The sequence below is a fragment of the Athene noctua genome, chromosome 17, assembly GCF_965140245.1.
Source record: "Athene noctua chromosome 17, bAthNoc1.hap1.1, whole genome shotgun sequence".
Lineage (NCBI taxonomy): Eukaryota > Metazoa > Chordata > Aves > Strigiformes > Strigidae > Athene > Athene noctua.
In genome coordinates, this window is record NC_134053.1 from 15,300,735 (window position 1) to 15,319,803 (window position 19,069).

Genomic DNA, 19,069 nt, shown 5'->3' on the forward strand with positions numbered 1-19,069 from the left:
GGAAAATGCCTTTGCAGTTAGACATCACACAGGAGATGGGAAGGGAAGAAAGAGCAAGGGGACATGGGGCAGTGACCCCCAGCCCACAGTGATGCTTGAGAGGTTTTTAGGGCAGCCCCAACGGTGCTTTGGGGTAGAAACAGAAGTGTTTGAGGGTGAGCACAAAAGGAACCCAGCAAAGAGGAGCCAAATACAGTCCATTTCTGTTGGTTTATTTAAAAAAAGGGGGAAAAGAAGTATAAAAAAATAAATATTTAAATAGAATTCTATTTTTATATATTACCACAAATCTTATTAATAATTATTAATAATTATTATTATTAATAACATTATTAAAAGTCAGGTCAGAGCACTCAGTGCACCCTGGGCTTTTCACCGAGGCAATAAATAACCCTCACAGCCCGCTCTGGTGCCAGGAGCGAGCCAGCGCCTCCTGCCACCGGCCTGGGGCCCAACCCCAAGTCCCCATGTCCCTGCGTCCCCGTGCCCAGACCGCATTCGGCCGTGTGAAGCCCAGCCCTTGGCCGCTAGTACATTCAGAGCCTTCCGATAGGAAAGGCACTTTTCCAAAGGGGAGTGACCGGCCCACCGCGCCCCGCCGTACCCGCACGGGGGGGGACAATACTCCCCGGTGGGGCAGCCGCTGGCTCTGTCCCAGCGAGTGGCCTTGTCTGAAGCAGCAGGACCCAGCCCCAGCCGCCACGGCCACCCTGGTGCCCTCAGTTCGGCTCTCTGTGGGGGAGCCCAGCCTCAAACTATGCAGGGGGAGCATGTCCCCGCGTCCCCATGTCGCCACCAGCCACAGCATCTCGGTGTCCTTCAGCCCAATCCTTTTCCCAGGGAAGTGGAGGCTTTTGGACGATACCGGAGGATGTCCATCAGACTGCTCTCCATGATGGAGGAGACCAGCCATGGAGGACAGAGTCTGGCCCCGCCACCAGCCCCTCACAGCACCCGCAGCTCCCCGCACCCTGTGGGAGAATGGGGATGGCCGAGACGCATCCCAGGACCAGCCCGGGCCCTGGCATCCCCTTGGGGATGTGCTGCCTCATCCTGCTGGATGCTGGCCCCAGCTCCGCTCCGCCCAGGACACACTGGACTGCAACGTTCACCCCTCAAGGGGCAAATAAATTACTGGAGGGTGGATGGGCCCAGCGTAGGGTCCAGAGTAATAAATAGGAAGGCGGGAGTTCAGGAGGCAGCAGTGGGGGGATGGCCGGTGATGGGGAGGCAGAGGAGCCGGGGCGGGTGCTCATGCAGGGCTGAGATGAGGTAGGAGGACACGGGCCGCCTGGGCAATGACCTGCACGTACTTCCTGAGCACCTGGCAGCCCTGCTGCTTCTTCTTGAAAGAGCTCTTGCTCTTGGAGCTCTCCCCATAGCTGACATCCACCTGGAAGATGTTGTAGTTCTTGCAGAGGAGGCAGGTGAGGTTGGAGATGAGGCCTCGGGTGGTCTTAGTGGTGTTGTGGAGCCTGTCGAGGAGCTCCTTGGCCGTGGGGTTGAGCTCCTCCTGGTCACGCGTGATGTTCCCCAGCGAGGCATTGAGGAAGGCGAAGAGCTTGTACATGGCCACCATGACCTCCTTCTTCTCGCTTGTCCGGTTGACACGGAAAGCGGGGAAGAAGACACCGCTGGGGTTGCAGAGCTTGTCGGTCTCGCTGCTGAACGGCTCTCCCTGGCACTTCAGCTGGGAGGAGAAGCGAGCGTCACCCCTGTGTCCCCTGTCCCCCCCTCAACCACCTTCTGCCACGACCCCCGCAGTGTCCCCAGCCCTCCCCCGTCATGCACGTGATGGAGCAAACAGCCCGGGGGGCCCTGGCCACCCCTGAGCACCACTTACGTAGAGGCTGAAGAGGTCCTGGGCGGTGGCGTTGAGCAGCGCGACCTGCCTGCGGGTCTGCTCCTGGACGTTGGAGCGGCACAAGCCGTGGCCGGGACAGCCGGGGCCGGTCACCAGCAGGGCCCGGCCAGCCACCGGCCGCCGCTGCAGCAGGAGCAGGGCCACGAAGGGCACAACGCCTGTGCGGGAGAGAGGAGAGCGTCACAGCGGGGACCGACCCGGTGCTGATACCCCCATGATGCAGAACATCCCCCCCGAGGATGCCCCCAGCCCCGGCCACCCAAGAGGAGGGCTTCTAGCCCCCAGATCACCCCATTTTGCCGTCCTGGCTGTGCTGAGGCTCCCATCCCGCTCCTGTCCCCCTCACCTGCCCCCCGGCAGGCGCTCCCCCGCCTCCCTTCCCGGCGGGGCGCCCCGTGGCATTCCCACATTTCGCAACTGGCCCGGTGACGACCTGTCGGGTTTGATCAAATATGCAAAGCACTTTCCCCTCCGTTATCCTCGGCCGGGCGCTGCAGGAGCGAGGCCCCACCCCAGCCCCAGCTGACTCAGTGGGGGCGCCCGCAAGGAAACCTGCCTTCGGCGTACCCTCCCCGCCCCCTGCCTCCGGCCCCACCGCCTGCCTCAGTTTCCCTGTCTGTGAAGTGGGCGCAGCGCCGAGGAGTCCTGGGGAGAGAAGCTGCAGCTGCCAGAGATGCCGGCCAGGAAATCTCTGGACGTGGAACAAGGGGACCCTTGAGCCACCAGCAGCTGGGTCGCCCTGGCGTCCCCCTCCTGCCAGCAGGGTGAGAGTGGGGTGCTCCAACCCCCCATCTCTGGGACACCCCCCCCCCCCCCCCCCCCCAAACCAGCATCCCTGCTCGGAGAGGCCAAACCACCTCCGGACCCCTGCTACGGCGATCTGCATCCTCGGGGCAGGGTACCCCGGGGGGGTCCCTGGGGGATCCCCACTGCCGGGTGACCTGGATGCTGCTGGCAGCACCCCGGCAGGGTGGGGGCCTCCTGTGATGCTGCAGGGGTGCTGCCAGGCGAAGTCCCCAGGCCGTGACAAGCGCCGAAGCTGCCCGCACTTGTTAGTGCCTCCGACACGCCGCCGGTGCCGGGTAATCCAAACCTTCCTTTATTTACCCTGCCCAGGTGGGAAAGGACTTACCTGGGCGTGTTGCGATTCCCGACCTGCTGCCGCTCCCCTTCTGTGCAGGGAGGGGGGGACCCTTCCTCCCCGCGCCCCCGGGGCCCTGGGTGCTCCCACGGGATGTAGATGCCCTGACCCCCCATGAGCCCCTCTTGCTGCGTCCCTCCCTGGCTGCTGCCTTCTGCCCATTTCACAGCTGGGCAGAGCGAGGCTCAGCACCCACATGTGCCAGGGGCTGGCTGGGTGGGGGGTCCCAAGTGGGTCCTGCCCCATGGGGCCCCTGGCACTGCTGCTGGGGTGATGGCTGCTCCCTCCAACCCCCCCTCCTGCACTTGGCAGCGTCCCCCTCCCTCCTGTGCTCCCGATACAGCAGCGGCTCGCAGCACTGAGAGACCCAGAAGTAGGAAAGGCAGGAGGGGAGGGGGGGGAATATTAAAAAAAGCCAAAAAAGCTAAAAAAAAAAAAAAAAAGATCCCCCCCCTTGCTTTTTTTTTTTTTTTTGGAAGCATTTCCAGTTATATAAGTGTCCAGATGTTGGCTGCACCGCGCCAGCGCCGCGCTTTGCTCCCTGCTGCCAATTCCCAGAGATGCTCATCCCGGGGGGGACGCAGCGCGGCGGGAGCCCTCGCTCCGGCTCTGGTGGCAGCGGTGAACTGGGACCCGCCTGTGCCCGAGCATCACCAGGAAAAGGGGGGGGGGAGGAAAGAAGCGGGGAGAAGGGGAAATAATTTTCCCAAAGTTGTTGGTTGTTTTTTTTTTTACCTGCCGGCACGAACTTCATTGTGAGCCGCGTCCCGGGAGTGACTTAACAGAGATTGGTGTTGGCAGAGGAAGTTTTCAGAAATTCATGTTCATACTGGGGGACTTCTCGGGGTTTATATACCGGTCCGGCAGCCAGTCTGTGTTGTAAGAAAGGGGAGGAGGGGGGGACGCGGGGGGGAGCAGCACCGCTATCGTTACTTCTATTGAAACTGGAAATCAGGAAGTCGAGGGCTTTGGAAATCCTGAATGATTCTTAGAAATAAACTTCTGATAAAGTTGATGTCACCAGGATTGTGGGTTTTGTGTTTTTTCACGCACAGGGTCGGGGAGGTGCTGGGGAAGTGGGTGGGGAGGGAGGGGGAGAAATATGAATTAAAGCCCCCCCGAAGGGAGGTGAAGGCAGCACGTGGGGTCTGGGGGCGTCGCGGGGGGTGGCGGGTGCCGGCGGTGGTGTCGAGGCGCGATGGCGAACGCGCCGTGCCGTGACTCACGGAGCCACAAGCACTTTCACCCCCGGGTCCCCCTCCCCGGATCAGGGCTTCCCCGCTGGCTGCCAGAGCAGTCAATAAAATAAGGGGGGGGGGGGGATATGATTTGGGGTTTTTGCGGAGTTTTTGCGGGATAAAAAGTGCGGGGAGGTGGTGGCGGGGTCCCCCGAGGGGTGCGGGACCCTCGGTCACGGTGGGATGGACACGGTGGCATCGATGTCCCCCAGCCCGCCGGCGGCTCATCCCTTTGGGCAAAAATATTAGAAGTAAAGGGTGGGTTTTCTCTAGGAAAAAGGACAAACCCACCCAGCAGGGAGAGGCTGGACCGGCCCCCCAGGGTTAACCCTTCCATTGGCGGGGCTGTCCCCCTGCCTGGCGCGGGCAGGGTGCGGGCAGGGCGCGGGCAGGAGGGTGCTGCTCTGCTTGCCAGGGGCTAAAATCAGTGTGGGTGCAAACACCCGAGCGGGGGCGGGTGTCAGCCCCTCATGGGGGTCCCGCGGGGGCAGGATGCTGTGGGGCCATTTGATCCCCGATTTGGGGGAAAAGCAGGTTAAAGGGATTTCTGTTTTTCTTGTATATATTTTTTTCCTCTCCAGGGGCACGGCTGAACTGAAACTTTTAATCAGGTTTAGCAAGTTTGTGCCCTGGTTACGCTGGCAGCGTGAACCCGACCGGGTGACAGTCGAGGAACGGTGACGCAAGAGCCACCATGACCGTGGCTGTCCCCCATGGCAGGGGGTGGCCCATCCAGCGGGACACGAGGACCCCCCCTGTGCTGGGTGTGTGTGTTGGTCACATAGCTGCTGCCTGCCTCAGTTTCCCCATCCCTGAACCAGGAGACCAGCCTGGTTTACCAGGTGGCTTTGATGCCCCGGCAACCAAAGCCCATTTCAGCCCAGTTTGGCCTGACTGGGAGGCAAATGGGGATGGCGGGGGGAAGCAAGAGAGCTGCCGAGGCTGAGGAGGATGAGCCCCATCTCACACCCCCGCCCCCAGCCTCACACCTGGTTTTACTGGGGTGCAGAGAGCAGCACATGATGGATGCCTGATGGCCTGATGGCACTTAATTAGTTGGGGAATTGGTGTTTCTTAATTAATAGCGCTAGGAAACATCCACTGGGGGGGGGGGGGGGGGGGGCTTGTGTGCAGGGATTGCCACGGGTTTGCCATTTTCTGCCCTTTCCCTGAAAAAATCTGTACCCAGGACCAGGCCAGTGTCCCAGAGCTGGGCAGGGCTTTGGGGTTTCCTTTATAATAGATTTTCTAGGGGGATAGAAGGGGGTGTGGGGTGTGTGTGGGGGGTTTCCCCTCTGCAGGGGAGGATGCTCCAGCTGGGTAGGGGAGATGCAGGAGATGGGAGATGCCCGGGAAAATCCCCTTTGGTAGCAGGAACGTCCCCGCGTGGATCCCGCCCGGGTGGAGCCGGGCAGCAGGAGCGGTGTGGTGCAGGAGCCTGGCGAGGGGGGACACGGCGAGGGGGGGGGTCCCTGCAGGTCCCGGGGAGGGGGCTGGCCGGGGACCACCCAGGAGGGAGCAGGGGGCTGCGGGGACGGGAACCTGTGTGGTGCCCTTGGGGAGTCCCCGGTTTGGGGAACTCAGCAGCGGAGCTGGGGCAGGTTGGGCAGGAGGCAGCCTGGCCCCGCTGGCCCCGCTGGCCCCACCATCCCCACCACCAGCCAGCCCAGGGACACGGGGACAAGCCCAGGGCGTCACAAGGCCACCGCTGCCACGCTGCTGCTCTGGTCCCCCCATCCCTGCCACCCGCGCCCCATCTACCCCGAAGTGTCCCCCGAAGTGTCCCCAGCCCCGACCCCCCCCTCCCATCCCTGTCCCCATGCTGCCCCCTGCTGCCACAACCCAGAACTGGCCGCTCCCCAGCCCAGAACTGCCCCCACTCCCCATCCCCACCCAGAACTGCCCCATCCCCACCCAGAACTGCTCCAGCCCAGAGCTGCCCCCCCTGTCCCACAGCTGCCCTCTTCTGACCCATCCCAGCCCTCTCCTCCCCCCATCTCACAACTGCCCCCTCCTGCCCCATCGCCATCCCATAGTTGCCCCCTCCTCATCCCCATTCCAGAACTGCCACATCCCCATCCCATAACTGACCCCCCGCCCCATCCCATCCCATCCCATCCCATCCCAGAGTCCCCTCTGGGTCCTTGTCCCGTGTTGTCCCCATCCGGGGGGTCACACTGAGCTCTCACCCGGCACTGCAGCCCCTGGGGGGGTCCCGCAGGTTTGGGGCCGGGCGGGGGGGGCCATGCCAGGGGGTGGGTGGTGGGGAAGGGGTGAGTGGGTCCAGTGCCCCTGTGCCCCCACCCCAGGGAAGCCCGGGACTGAATAACTGCAAATAACTGAATAACAGCAGGGCCCGAATTCCCCTCTGACTCACGATGTTTCCCTGCCCGGGGCTGCCTCCCTGCTGCCCCACTGGTGTCACCCCACAGGTGTGTCACCCCACTGGTGTCACCCCCCAGGCAGGCACTCTGCTGCTTCCCATCCCAGCCAGGTGGAAGGACCCCGTGGCCGTGGTGGGGTGACCAGCCTTGGGGACCCTGGCTGAGGGACGTCTCTGTCGGGGGTGGCTTTTCCCAGGGACAGGAGCATGGGGTGGGCACTGGGGTCCCCCTGGGTGGCCCTGCAAGGAGGGAGCCTATCCCTGCAGGGACACGAAGACTGCCAGCACCCCTCCAGCGACACTCAGCCTGGTGTGTGCTCCCTGCCTGGGGGTCCCCTCACCCCTCCATGCCAGTCCCGGGGTGGTCACATACCTGCGCCCTCCCCTCTGCAGCCCATGCAAGCTGCCTCCTCTTCGGAGCCCGGCGGGCAGCTTGGTGGGGGACAACAGCCGGCAGGTGGTGGCACGGTCACGGTCACCCACGGCACGGCAAGCCGGCCCAGTTTGCTTCATGGTGACATCGTCCCCACCCGGAGTGTCCCCAAATGGCAGCGGGTGCCAGCGCGGCGGTGGCCGTCCCGATGGTGATGCTCCCCACGACTGACTCAGGCAGCACTGCCGGCGGGGCGCCGGGCAGCCCAGCAGGCACCAGCACACGGCGGGGAACGAGTGACTCTGCGGTGCCACATGACCAGGTCTTAGGATTTTTGACTCAGCGGGAGCGGTGGCAGTGGGGTGGCCTGGTCCCCACGGTGGCCCTGGCCGGGCGGCAGGGATGTGTGGCGCTCTGGTTTGGCTGCGGCCATGGCCTGGCCCGTGCTAGGTCACTTGCCACCCAGGGCTCTGTGGCACATGGTGCCATGCAGTGTTGTGCCACACGCCTGGAGGTGCCAGGCCATGCCATGGGATGTCACCTCTTGCCACATCACATGCCATGTGCCACACTGTGCCATGGGCTACACTGTGCCGTGTTGTGTGCCACATCCCATCGTGTGTCACATCCCATGCTGCGCCATGTGCTGCACAGTGCTGTGCCATATCCCACACCATGTGCCACAGCAGGCCAGGCCCCATGCCACCCCATGCTGCCATCCCACGCTGTGCCACCTGCCCTGGCAAGCACAACGGGCGCAGCCTGGCCACCCGAATACAGCCCCTCTCTGCCCACAGACACAGGACACCCAGACACAGGGACACAACCGCTCAGTGGCCCATGGGCCAAGGTTGACACTTTATTTACTTCTGCTGTTATACAAAAATACAGGGGTGCCACATGCCTGGGGCAGACACCCTTCTCACAGTACCAAAAAATATTGATATTCATAAATAAAACCTTGATACATTCATAGTTTAACACCATACAAAAAAGTTATCATAAAAATAGATATTTATATATTAAAAACAGGTCCTTAAATATTTCTCCCCACTGTGGGGATGTATTAAATTAACCCCAAGATTCAATAAATACAATAACCACACAAATATTAATGCATAAATTAGTGGGGAGGGAGTGGGTGCCACCACCCACCGTCACAGTGTGGTGGCCAGAGCCAAGCCCCTGCCTGACACAGGCAGGTCTGTGGTGACACAGCCCCGGGGGACACTGCAGTACAGGGATGCTGAGAGCCTGGGGACACCAAGAGCATGGGGTCACCAAGCGTGCAAGAATGAGCACAGGGACACTGACAGCACAGAAACAAGGACAGGGATGCTGAGGGCTTGGGGACACAGGGTGCAGGGATGAGGACAGGGATGAACACAGGGACATTGATCTTGTGGGGACACTGAGCTTGTAGGGACACCAAGCACACAAGGACACCAAGCACACAGGGACACTGAGCTTGCAGAGCAGGCAGGGACAGGCAAGCTGGAGGTGACAACGCTGGTGGCACACCGGTGCCAGCCATGGCCTCTGTGGGCCGGGGCCGCACCCTGCCGGCAGCGCGGCGGGTGCTGGGTGAGCGGCTCTTAGTCAGGCTGGGTCACCAGACCCATTGAATCACTGGAAAATCCATCAGGGCTTGGTGACAAGGGACGGCTCCATCCCGCAGCGCTGGGCACCTGGGGGACACCCGAGCACGCCAGAATATGCAGCTCCTCATGACACAAGGGCTGCCAAAACGTGGGGCAGGATGTGGGGGAGCTGCCAGGAGAGGAGCGGGGCTGTCCTGCAGCCGAGCGGTGGCATGGGGACGGCGTGGTCCCCACGACAAGCCGAAGTGATGGCAGCTGGTTTGAGCGTGCTTGTGTCCTCACCTGGGAGAGCTTAAAGGGTCTCAGGTGCATCCCGGCTGCCTGGAGAGTCTCCATCCTGGCGGTTGGGTGGGATGGAGATGGACATGCGGATGGTGACAGGGACAATTCTGGTGGCGGCGGGGCTGCACTAGGAGCGTGCCAGCAGCTGAGAGCCCCTGCGCAATCTCTGCTTCTCCCGGCGCGCTCGGCGGTTCCTGGCCTCCAGCTGGGCGCTGAGCTTGGCCATGAAACGGGAGTAGCTCCAGAGGATCCGGCACCCCTCCAGCTTCTGCCGGAAGACCTTGGTGGGTGCCGTGGGGCCGGGCGGGGGCCGGCGGCTGGGCCGGGGGCTGGAGGGTGGGAAGAGCCCCTCCAGGTTGCTGAGGAGCCCTCGCACCTTCAGGTGGGTGCTGGCCAAGCGGCGGAGAATTTCGGCGCCAGGGGGGTTGAGGTCACGCTGGTGCCGGGTGATGTCCTGCAGTTCCTGGGCCATGCGGGCCATGGTCCCCCGCAGCCCCCGCAGCCCCCCGGGCCCTGTCACCGTTCCCCGCAGCCACTCAGGATGGCGGTTGGTACGGCAGAGATTGTTGATGGCCAGGTGCTGGTTCTTCTCCTGCCCAAGGGTGGCGGGGAAAAATCAGGGATGTCAGATGGGAGCAGCATGGGGACTCCCAGCCCCCACCCAGCACCGTGTCCCCCAATGGAGGGGACAGGAATGACCCTTGCCCCAGGGAAGGGGACTCACATAGAAGGTGAAAAGCTCCTGTGCGTCCTCGGCCATGTGCCTCACCAGTGCGTGGATCTGCTGCAGGGTGGGGGGCTGTGGGGGCCGCCCCCCCTGGCCCGGCACCGCCCAGAGGATGAAGAGCCCTTTGGTGACAGCTGGGGAGGAAGAGGAGGCAGATGGGGGACACTGGGACATTGCTGGGTGCAGGGAGGCAGCTCCCTCTCCGCAACGGAAAGGGACGAGTTTTGGCGCATGGGCACCATGGCCCTGGTGCCACGGTGACAGCCGCTGCGGGGACATCTTGGCCCCGTGTGCCCATCGGCCTGGCATCAGGCCTGGAGGCAAGAATGACATGTGCCAGGCACACGCATCCCCTGTGCCAAAGCCTCCCGGTCCTGCCACGGGGACGAGCCAGCCCCTGTGCCACAAGGCTGCTGGGGACCCAGTGGGGAGGAGGAGGATGAAGGTGCCATTGAGCGGCCAGGCAGCGCAGCCCAGCTTGCCCCAGCAGCTCCCCCCGCCAGCATGGGCCACCACAAAAGAGGGGACAGCAGTGACACTCCTGGATCCGGCCCTCAGACCCTGTCCTGGCCCTCGGCACCCACAGACTTTGGATGTGGCACTGGAGCGGCGGACAGCCCCTGGCCCGGCTGCGCTGTGGGAGTTGCAGGGCTCGGGCAGGGTGCAGGATCCGTGCCAGTGAGCCCTGAGCCTCTGCCATCCGTCCCCAAACTGATCCCGAAGCATGTCCCCTCCTGACCATCCCCCCCGGGGAAGAAGGGAGCCCCCACGGGGTGTCCATCCACGGTGCTCCTTGTGCCATCGTGGGCAACGTCCCCGTCCCCCACTGGCCCCCTTGGGAGGTGACACCGCCGCAGCACGGCGGGGACAGCCTCGGCAACATCTGCCGCAGCACACCAACCCAACCCCACGCGGGCCCCCGCTGCCACGCTCCCTCCTGCCGCTCCGGGCCCGCTCGGCACAGCCGGCGTGCGAGCGAGAGGGCAGTTAGAGGACGCCGGCAGACACCTACCTGCCAGCACGCCCCAGGGCCGCCCGATGCACCGCATGGCCGGGGCAGGGTGTTTCGGCACGGGGCTGCCGGGCGCACGAGCGACTTCCTTAACTGCTCGGCGATGGGGAAGCTCGCCTTTTAAAGTGCACCCATTCGCCCCCACCTCCGAAGGAGGCACCCGGACCCAACGGCAAGCCAGCGAGAAGTGAAGCCGTGCCCCGGGGGCCAATGAGCGGGGTGAGCCGCCCCGGCGGGAGGAAATGATGCTGGCCGGCCGATGGGGTTGTTCTTCGATTCAGTTCCTCGAGGGAGTCCTTGGTGGGTCCAGCCCAGGGAGCCCACGGTCCCGCTGCTCATCCCCGATCCGGCTGCACCGGTGCCGCTTCATCCCCACAACCCACTTTCTTGGGAACGGGCTGCTTTGAGTCACCCCGGTTTCACTGCTCAGTGTCCAATGGGCTGGTTGAACCACAACCAGCCGCAGCTGCTCCGAAACTCAAATGCAAAAGAGGGCAGCAGCAGTAGCGGGGCTGGGACCCAGGGATGGGGACGTCAGCTGTACCGGGATACCCGTGTCCCATCCCGGGGCTTCGCATCCCGAGCCCAGCTGTGAAACCCGAAAATCTGGCCGGGCAAGGAGGCAGGTGGAAGCCCAGGAGGTGCCTCTGGAGCATCCCAGCATGGCAGGGGACTGTGCCCAGACGCGGTGCTCAGCGATGCTCTGCAGAATGCTCTGTCTGTCTGTCCTTCTGCTCGCACCCGCCCACCCCTCTGGGTGACAAATTTGGGTGATAAGTGGGGGACACTGAGCAACATGGTTCAGCCCCTCTGTCCAGCAGCACCCAGGGGTGCCCCAGGGAGGAAACGCAACCACGCGGTGCTGCACAGCCGTGCTGTGACCCACACAGGGCCCTGGGTGTTGCCCAAGGGTGCGGGGGCTGAGGGCAGCGGAAGCCTGGCGCGGGCAGCGGTGCAGGCAGCACTGCCCTCGCTGCTGCGACAGGCTTATGCAATACAGCCATGGGAGAAACCGGCTTGCACGGCCCCGGCTGGCATTGCTGTGGGGCTCGGTGCTGCCGGCAGCACCCAGCGCAAACCCCCTTGCCCCCCACAGCCCCCCTGTCCTGGTGGATGGAGCCCACCAGGAGTCTGGCACCACCCCATAAAAATGAATATATTTTATCAGCTTTTTGAGATGCGTTGCAATCCAGTTGATCTTGGTGACCATCAAAAATTGCCGGCGTGAGCAGGAGGAGCCCCCCTGTGACAAATTTGTGCATTCAGAGGGTTTGGTGGCAGCACGGGGGCACAATCCAGAAATGACATCTCTGGGGCGGAAGAGCGTGTCCATGACTCACTTCCAGAAGAAATGTTTTCTTTTCCCAAAATTTCCCCTTCCCAGCCACCCCGTGACCTGCAGGACTCCCTGCTGCGGGAGTGAGGCTGGCGCTGCTTCCTGTACCAGCTGCCTCCTCCTCCTCGGGGCATCCCCCGGCAGAGGTGGTGGCCAGGCTGGGTTCAGTGGGCAGGGCTGTGCCCAGGGCAGCCCTGGAGGGGTGGAGGAGCCAGAACATCCTTCTGTCCCCACTACTTGAAGTACTTTGTCCATCCATCTGTCTGTCTAGACAGTCTGCTAGCCATCTGTCCATATATCCACCTGTCCAGCCATCCATCAACCTGTCTACCCATCTATCATCCATACAACGAACCATCATCCCTCACCACCTCTCCATCCATCCACCCATCCATCCATCCATCCATCCATCCATCCATCCATCCATCCATCCATCCATCCATCCCTCTGTCCATCTGTCCATCTGTCCCTCACCCCATGGGCTCCTCCAGCGCGTGTGGTGCCATGACAGCCCCCCCAGGCCCCCTGGCTGGGGGAGCAGGACCACGCAGGCAGAGCGCACCCCCAAGTCAGGTCCCCCCCATGGCCACGGGTGGCCCTGGCCCCTCCGCATGGCACTGTCACCTCCCAGGGCTCCATGCAGGGTCCCTGCGGGGCCGGGCAGGGAGGAGGCCACCATGGTGGCCACTCCGGCAGAGGAAAGTGGGTGGCAGAGGACTGTGCAATACCCAATGGGGACAAAAATAGCACCGGTGACCGCATGGGCCGGCTGCAATTTCTTCATCACTTGGGCACACGTCACCAGTGTCTCATGACTCCGGACAAGAGAGTGAGACAGGAAAGAAAGCGCCCGGGGAGGTTGCAGAACCCGACGGCTTGCAACCATGTGGGAGCTGACGTGGGGAGGACCCGGCCAGGACCTGGGCACGCTCCCCACTTGGTGCCTGGGGGAGCGGGGGCCGTTTTTTGGGGACAGGATGGCAGCAGAGTCATGTTCACCCACTACCCACTGGCCTGAGCCCCGCTGAGCTGCCCACCCTGGGGGAAAGGACCCCGAAGAGGTTTCTGCTGTGCTCATGCTCCCGCCGAGCCTCACTCGTTGGCCAAGTGCGGCCCCTGGGGGCATCTGCATGGGGACAGCACCCCCAAGGCTCCCCAAGGGAGGACGGCCCCCATGCTGTCATCTTTCTGCCACATCCTCTCCCCTTGCTGGCCACCTGTAAGGGTGGGGGCCATCCTCCCTGGTTTGTCAGGGCTGGCAACTTGCTTTTGCCTTTTTTTTTTTCACCCAAAATATGTGGCAGGTGAGCTGGCCACAGCCTGGGGACTTCACAGCGGGGACACAGGGAGTGCCACGTCCCCCTGTCACATCCCAGCTCCTCCCATCCTACCTAGTGGCACCAGTCTGGGGCACACCCCCAGGGCTACGTGGAAATAAAAATAATAAGACTTTTATTGACTTATTAAAAACTATGTGAAAATACAGCTTGGGGGGAGCTGGGGGGGTCACTGTTGTCCCCTCATGATAGGCAACAGCCCAGGGAGGGGCATGGGGCCACCCCAGAGAAGACACAGGGCTGGGGCCAAACCACAACCCCCCCACACCCCTCTGCTTGGAGATTTTTGGGGTGTCAGGGGGAACCCCAGCTCCAAGGATGCTTTCACCCCCCATGGGGCCAGTCCAGGGGTGCCCCAGAGCATCACAGCTGCCCCCCCACCCCCTCTTACACCCCTGGCTGTCACCCCAGCACTGTGGTGGCACATCACTGCTCTCTGGCATGTCCCCCCCCATGTCCCCTCCTCCAGTGGGTCCCTGGGGACACCCTCTCTTCCCGAGCCCCCCACCCCGGCCCGGCGCAGGCAGGGCTGGAGGCAGAGGGTGGCACAGGGCTGGCCTGTGGCCTCGCCCATGGGGTGGCACGGTGGGGACTGCCCCCCCCTCCCACAGGACACTGTCCCACTGCCACGAGGCCACCAGATCCCTGAAGCCACCATGTCCCCAGCAGGCAGGGAGTGATGCTGCACCCGGCTCTGCCCTGCACCTGAGGGAAGCCTTAAAATTAAAAAATAACAAATATAGGGGATGGGGGGGGGAAGGGGGGAGCCCACCGTGCCACCGCGCTGGGCCACCCGGCGAGGGGACAGCCGGCTGCTATCTGCTGCTCTCCTGGCGCTGCTGCAGCAGCTGGATGACCTCAGCGATGCCCTCCTCGGGGACCTGCCGGGGAGGGGACAGGGACAGAGGGGGTGTCAGCCCTAAGGGGGAACCCCCACAGCGGCGGGGAGGGGCAGGGGCTCACCAAGGCATGATCGAAGTTGAAGGTGCTGATGTAATATGCCGATATGTCGGCGGCGGCCAGCGGCTCGGCGATCTGCGCCACGATGCCGCACTCGTCTGGGGAAGGAAAGGGACCCTGGGGTGAGCGGTGGCCCAGCCATGGGGTCACGCAGGGAGAGCATCACCCCAAAGCACCCCCCGCGTAGGGGAAGGATGGGTGGTGGTGGCACGGGCTGAGGGGGGGGGGACATGGCCACCACAGCCACACTCACCGAAGCCGAGGGGCTGCCCGCCGATCCGCACCATCCGCCACAGCTCCCCCGTCGAGCTGGTCAGCAGCAGGTCGCTGGGGAACCTGAGAGAGGGGGGCACCGGCGTGTAACACACCCCCCCCCAGCCCCAGGGACAGACAGAGAGCCCCAGGGATGGCACCTACCGCTTCTGGGTTTCGGCGTCCATCACAATGGAGATGTAGCCCTCGATGAGGGAGAAGGCGAAGAAGGTGATGGAGTCAAGGTCCTGGCTGCCGGCGCCAGCCTCCCTCGGGGGGCTGCAGAGCAGGGTAGGGGGGAAAGAGCCACAGGGAGAAGTCATTACCCCCGAAACTGGGAGGAGAAGGGCTTGGAGGGGGAACTGGGTGTCTTAGAGCACCGTGTTGGGAAGCTGCAGGGTAAGGGAGGAGGGGGGACAGGAGGGGGTGCTACCTGCAGCTCACACAGTTGCCGGGCTGGGGGGCAGCGGGTGCCAGCCGCAGGCAGGACAGGGGTGACACTGGGTTTTGGGGGATTCCCAAAATGCCGTGGTGCCTCCAGAGCAGGAGGGTCCCACCAGAAGCGACCCCATCCTGGGAGACACGGGAGGTCCCAGCCAGGAGCATCCCCTCACCCCAGCACCATTTCCACTGGCCTGTTGCAACCCACTCCTCTCTTTTTTGCAACTCCCCTCCCTGGGCTTTGCTGCAATGGGGGGCTCGTCCCCCCAGCCACTTCGGGGGTCCCATCTCCCACGGTGGCAGTGGGACCCCCAGCACCCACATAGCTGCAGCCTCCCAGCATGCTTGGGAGAGCAAAACCAGTTTGCAAAACACACCCAGAGCCTGAAAAGCCACTGGGAGCTAGGGCAGGGACATGTCACCTCAGTTCAGGTGGCACCATGCGAGGGGCCACCACTGTGTCCCCGTCCCAGGACCCACCTGTGGGAGTAGAAGAGGACGTCGATGAGCATGGTGGCAATGGCAGGCAGCGTGTCGGGGGCCACGGTCAGGACGCAGAAGCGGGTCTGGGGGCTCTGCACGGGGTGCAGCGTGGGGCTAGCGGCTGGCAGGAGGAGAGCCGACCGTCAGCCTTGGGGACAGTACCGCAGTGCCACCCCGTGGCCACCGCGGTCACAGCCCGGCATCCCTCAGGGCGCAGAGGGGTGACCCTAGGTGTCCCCCCAAGGATGCGGGGACTGCCGGTGGGAGCTGGAGCATCTCGGCAGGGATGGGGCAGCCTTGGGGACAGCGTGGCCCTGGGGGACATGGGACCTGGCATCACTCACCCGGCTTGGGCTTGAGGAAGCCGTTGCTCACATCGTCGCAGGTGACAGGGACGCACTCGCCGCCCTCCTCCTTGTAGATGTCGAACTCCCCCGCCAGCGTGTGGATCACCACCGGCAGGTCCCGCTCCCGCACCTGGCCAGGGGTGCAGGTTCAGGCCCGGCACCGCCACCCCTCCCCACAGCCCCCCCACCGCCGGACAGGGACAGCAGGGTCCCCACCCAGCTCCGCTGGAGCCAACACCCTGGCAGAACCCAGCACCAGCACCCCTGTGCCCGTCCTCGCCCCGCACTCACCAGGATGAAGTCAGTCTGGTAGGTGGAGAGCATCAGCACCGAGACGTGGTGCTCGGCCAGCGGCGCGATGACCGACCTGGCGATCTTGGTGACACCGGTGGCCTGGCAGCCGGAGGGCGCCCGCCCGTTGGAGACAACGCTGAGCACCAGCCACGTCGAATCTGCCACCTGCATGAACTCGGAGGGTGGCAGCTCTGCGAGGGACAAGGGGAAACTGAGGCACGAGGCTCCTGGGGCTCCACGCAGCCAAATGGCATCTGCTGCCCCGCGGCCTGTCCGTGCCGCAGAGCTCGCCCCGGCTGAGGCCCCCCACGTCACCCCGTCCCTCGGGAGATGAGCTGGCCTGGCAGAACCAGGACAGGATCAGCCCCACGCTTGGGGCTGGAGACACTGGTTTGGGGGCACAGACCAGCCCCGTCCACAAGCGATACGAGCCAGACAGGGCTCAGCTGCTCCATGTGCTGAGACAGCATCTGAATTCGGCCGCAGGGATGAGTGGGGCCGAGGCTATAACCCCCCAAACCCGGTGTGTGCCTCTCCTCCCCACACCAGCACCCTGGGCTGGGTGTGAGGGGGGTGTCAGGGTGTGCTGCACCCCAAAACCAGTACTGCCACGGCCCTGGGGCTGTCCAGCTCATCCCCTGCTCCCCAAGAGCCCCCCAGCCCAACTTCCAGCACCAGGGATGCTTGGGGGGACACGGGGCACCAGAGGGGACGAGGGAAGGAAAGGCCCCCCCACCATCCCAGGGGTGCCAGCACCTCGTGCCAGCCCAGCGGGGAGGGGCCAACCCAGGCTGGCTGGGGGCCAGGGCTGCCTCCCAAAAAGCTGCTTTTGTTGGCAGGGAGGGCTCATGCTGGCCGGTTCCTTCCTGCCCCAGGATGGGGGTGGGGGAGATGGGGGCTGCGCTCCTGTCCCCCCACCGCACCCACCCTCCCGCTCAGGAGAGCGGCTGGCGCTGCCGGGGTGCCCCAGGACTCATCTAGCAAAGGTGGGGGGCAACACCCACTGGAGAGCCAGCCCTTCGGTGGGCACCCGGTGTCCCGGCCCAGCTGAGACAGCAAACTCATCACACCAGTTGCCGAGGGGAGGTCGCTGCAGGGAGGGGTCTGGCATCCATGGGGGGGGACCCCGGCACAGGACAGGCTCCGCATCCCGCTCCCAAACCACGGCTCAGGGCAGGGCGGGAGCGGGGCCGGATCCGGGGGCCTCGGCGGGTGTTTCCAGCGCCTGTTCCTGCGCAGGAAGCGCTAGAACGGCCTCGGCTCCGGCCCAGGGCTGAGCTTTAGGGCCGGGGGGGGACACACAGGGACATGGGGACCCGTCCCAGCGCTCGCCGCTTAATCACTTTTCAACACCGCCCTGGGCGAGGCCGTGAGCGTGTGGGGGACACCCCGCTGTCCCTCTGCCACACCCCCCCCAGGGCTTAATCCAGATCCCCAAGGGAAGAGAGGGGGTGTAGCTCTACTCTCGGGGGGCCCCCTCCCCGGTCCCACAGCGGGGGGATGCTGGCAACCCCCCAGCCCCAGGGGGGTACACACTGCGCAGCAGGGCCGCCAGCTCACAGCACCATTGTTCAGCACTTCCCGCCCTCCCCTCGGGATTGAGGAATATTTGTCCACAGGCCCCGAAATAAAACAATACATGGGGAACGGCTCTGGCTCTGGGGGGGGCAGAGCCTGGCCCCGCGGCCCCTTCCCCAAGCTGAGGGCCGGGGAGGGAGGTGGGAGCTGGATCTCCCGGCAAGCGCCCTGCGGCCGGAGCGCTGACCCTTGTTCCTTGGGGCACGTCCAAGGTGATAAACTGCGGCCGCTCCTGCGGCCTCGGCAGGAAGGTTTGGGCGTGGGAAGCCAGGACAGGATCCGGACCCTCCGGCACGGCCCGTCAGGCCGGTACCCCCGGCAGGACCAGCGGTGAGGCACACGCTGGGTCACCAGATGACACATCCCAGGGAGGGGGACCAGCCTGGAAGGGCTCAACCCCCCGCCCCAGGACACCCCAAACCCTGGCCCCTGCTGCCAGGCAGCACCCCGAGGCAGGGCTCAGCCCCGCCAGCCCGGCGCGGGCGCAGAATCAGCCCTGCTCTGCCGAAGTGCCGGCCGGCCGCGGGCCTCGCCGGGCAGGGGAAGAGATGAAAGCGGCCAAGGGAACGATGGCAGAAGGTCTGGCAGCAGCACCCTGTGCGGGCAGGGAGCCCGGAGCGCTGCCCGCGGGCATCCCTGGCGGTCCCTGCCCCCTGCCTGGAGCAGCCAGGCTTTCAGCTGGTGCCAGGATCCCCTCGGACCGTGCCCACGCTTCACAGCCTGGTCCCGCAGGCCCGTGGGGAGGCAGCTCTGCCTGCGAGGGGGTTATTAGGGCGAAGGCAGCCACGCTGGGAGAACCTCGGCCGGGCAAGCCGGTACATCCCCAGCGCAGGCGCTGAGAGGGTGGGAGCTCCGTGGCCAGGAGCCCCAGGGATGGGCACGCACCTCGCTACAAGCCAGGGCTCGCTCCCTGCCGCCCAGACCCAGGGCATCGCTGCGCTCGGGCGGGCTGAGAACGTGCACAACTCGTGTCCGCGGTGCCAGCCCACCCTGAGAGGGACGGGGTGGCCGCGAAAGCCACCGCACGGTACCTTTGAAGCCCTCCTCGTCCAGCATGATGGTGTAGTCTTCGGGGGTCTCCGTCAGGCTGAAGAACTTGCACCTGAAGAAGAAATAGTCGCTGCTGACCCCAACACCGCCGTCCTCCGGGGCCGGGCACCGGGCCGGGGCTGGGGGTGAGCTGGAGCGGTGCCGGGCTCACCGGAGGAGGGGGAGGAGGGGGAGGAAGGCCGGTACCTGCAGCGCTGGGGCAGGAAGAGCAGCTTGAGCAGCGGGTGGGTGTAGAGCCAGAGCCCGCGGCGGGCCAGGCTCAGCACCCGCACCCGGTGCTCCAGGATGTGCAGGTCCATGGCGGCCGCGCCGCACCGGCCCCGCCGCCGCCGCCGCCGCTATAAGCGCGGCCCCGGCCCGCCCCGGCCCG

At 64.5% G+C, this 19,069-nt stretch overlaps 2 protein-coding genes across 2 annotated transcripts; both read right to left on the minus strand.

The window, feature by feature from the left end:
• Positions 1-987: 987 nt before the first annotated feature.
• LIF (LIF interleukin 6 family cytokine) lies at positions 988-3,797 on the minus strand. Its single transcript, XM_074921509.1, has 3 exons — positions 3,741-3,797; positions 1,844-2,022; positions 988-1,690 (listed from the first exon to the last, which is right to left on the minus strand). Exons 1-3 carry the CDS (start codon positions 3,757-3,759, stop codon positions 1,253-1,255), a joined length of 636 nt encoding a protein of 211 aa, XP_074777610.1. The 5' UTR covers positions 3,760-3,797; the 3' UTR covers positions 988-1,252.
• Positions 3,798-13,968: 10,171 nt separating this feature from the next.
• On the minus strand, positions 13,969-19,031 carry CASTOR1 (cytosolic arginine sensor for mTORC1 subunit 1). The gene is made up of 9 exons (XM_074921103.1): positions 18,886-19,031; positions 18,681-18,751; positions 16,069-16,262; positions 15,775-15,907; positions 15,428-15,551; positions 14,672-14,785; positions 14,508-14,590; positions 14,258-14,352; positions 13,969-14,175 (listed from the first exon to the last, which is right to left on the minus strand). The coding sequence occupies exons 1-9, from the start codon at positions 18,996-18,998 to the stop codon at positions 14,110-14,112; spliced, it is 993 nt and encodes a 330-aa protein (XP_074777204.1). The 5' UTR covers positions 18,999-19,031; the 3' UTR covers positions 13,969-14,109.
• Between the last annotated feature and the right edge of the window lie 38 nt (positions 19,032-19,069).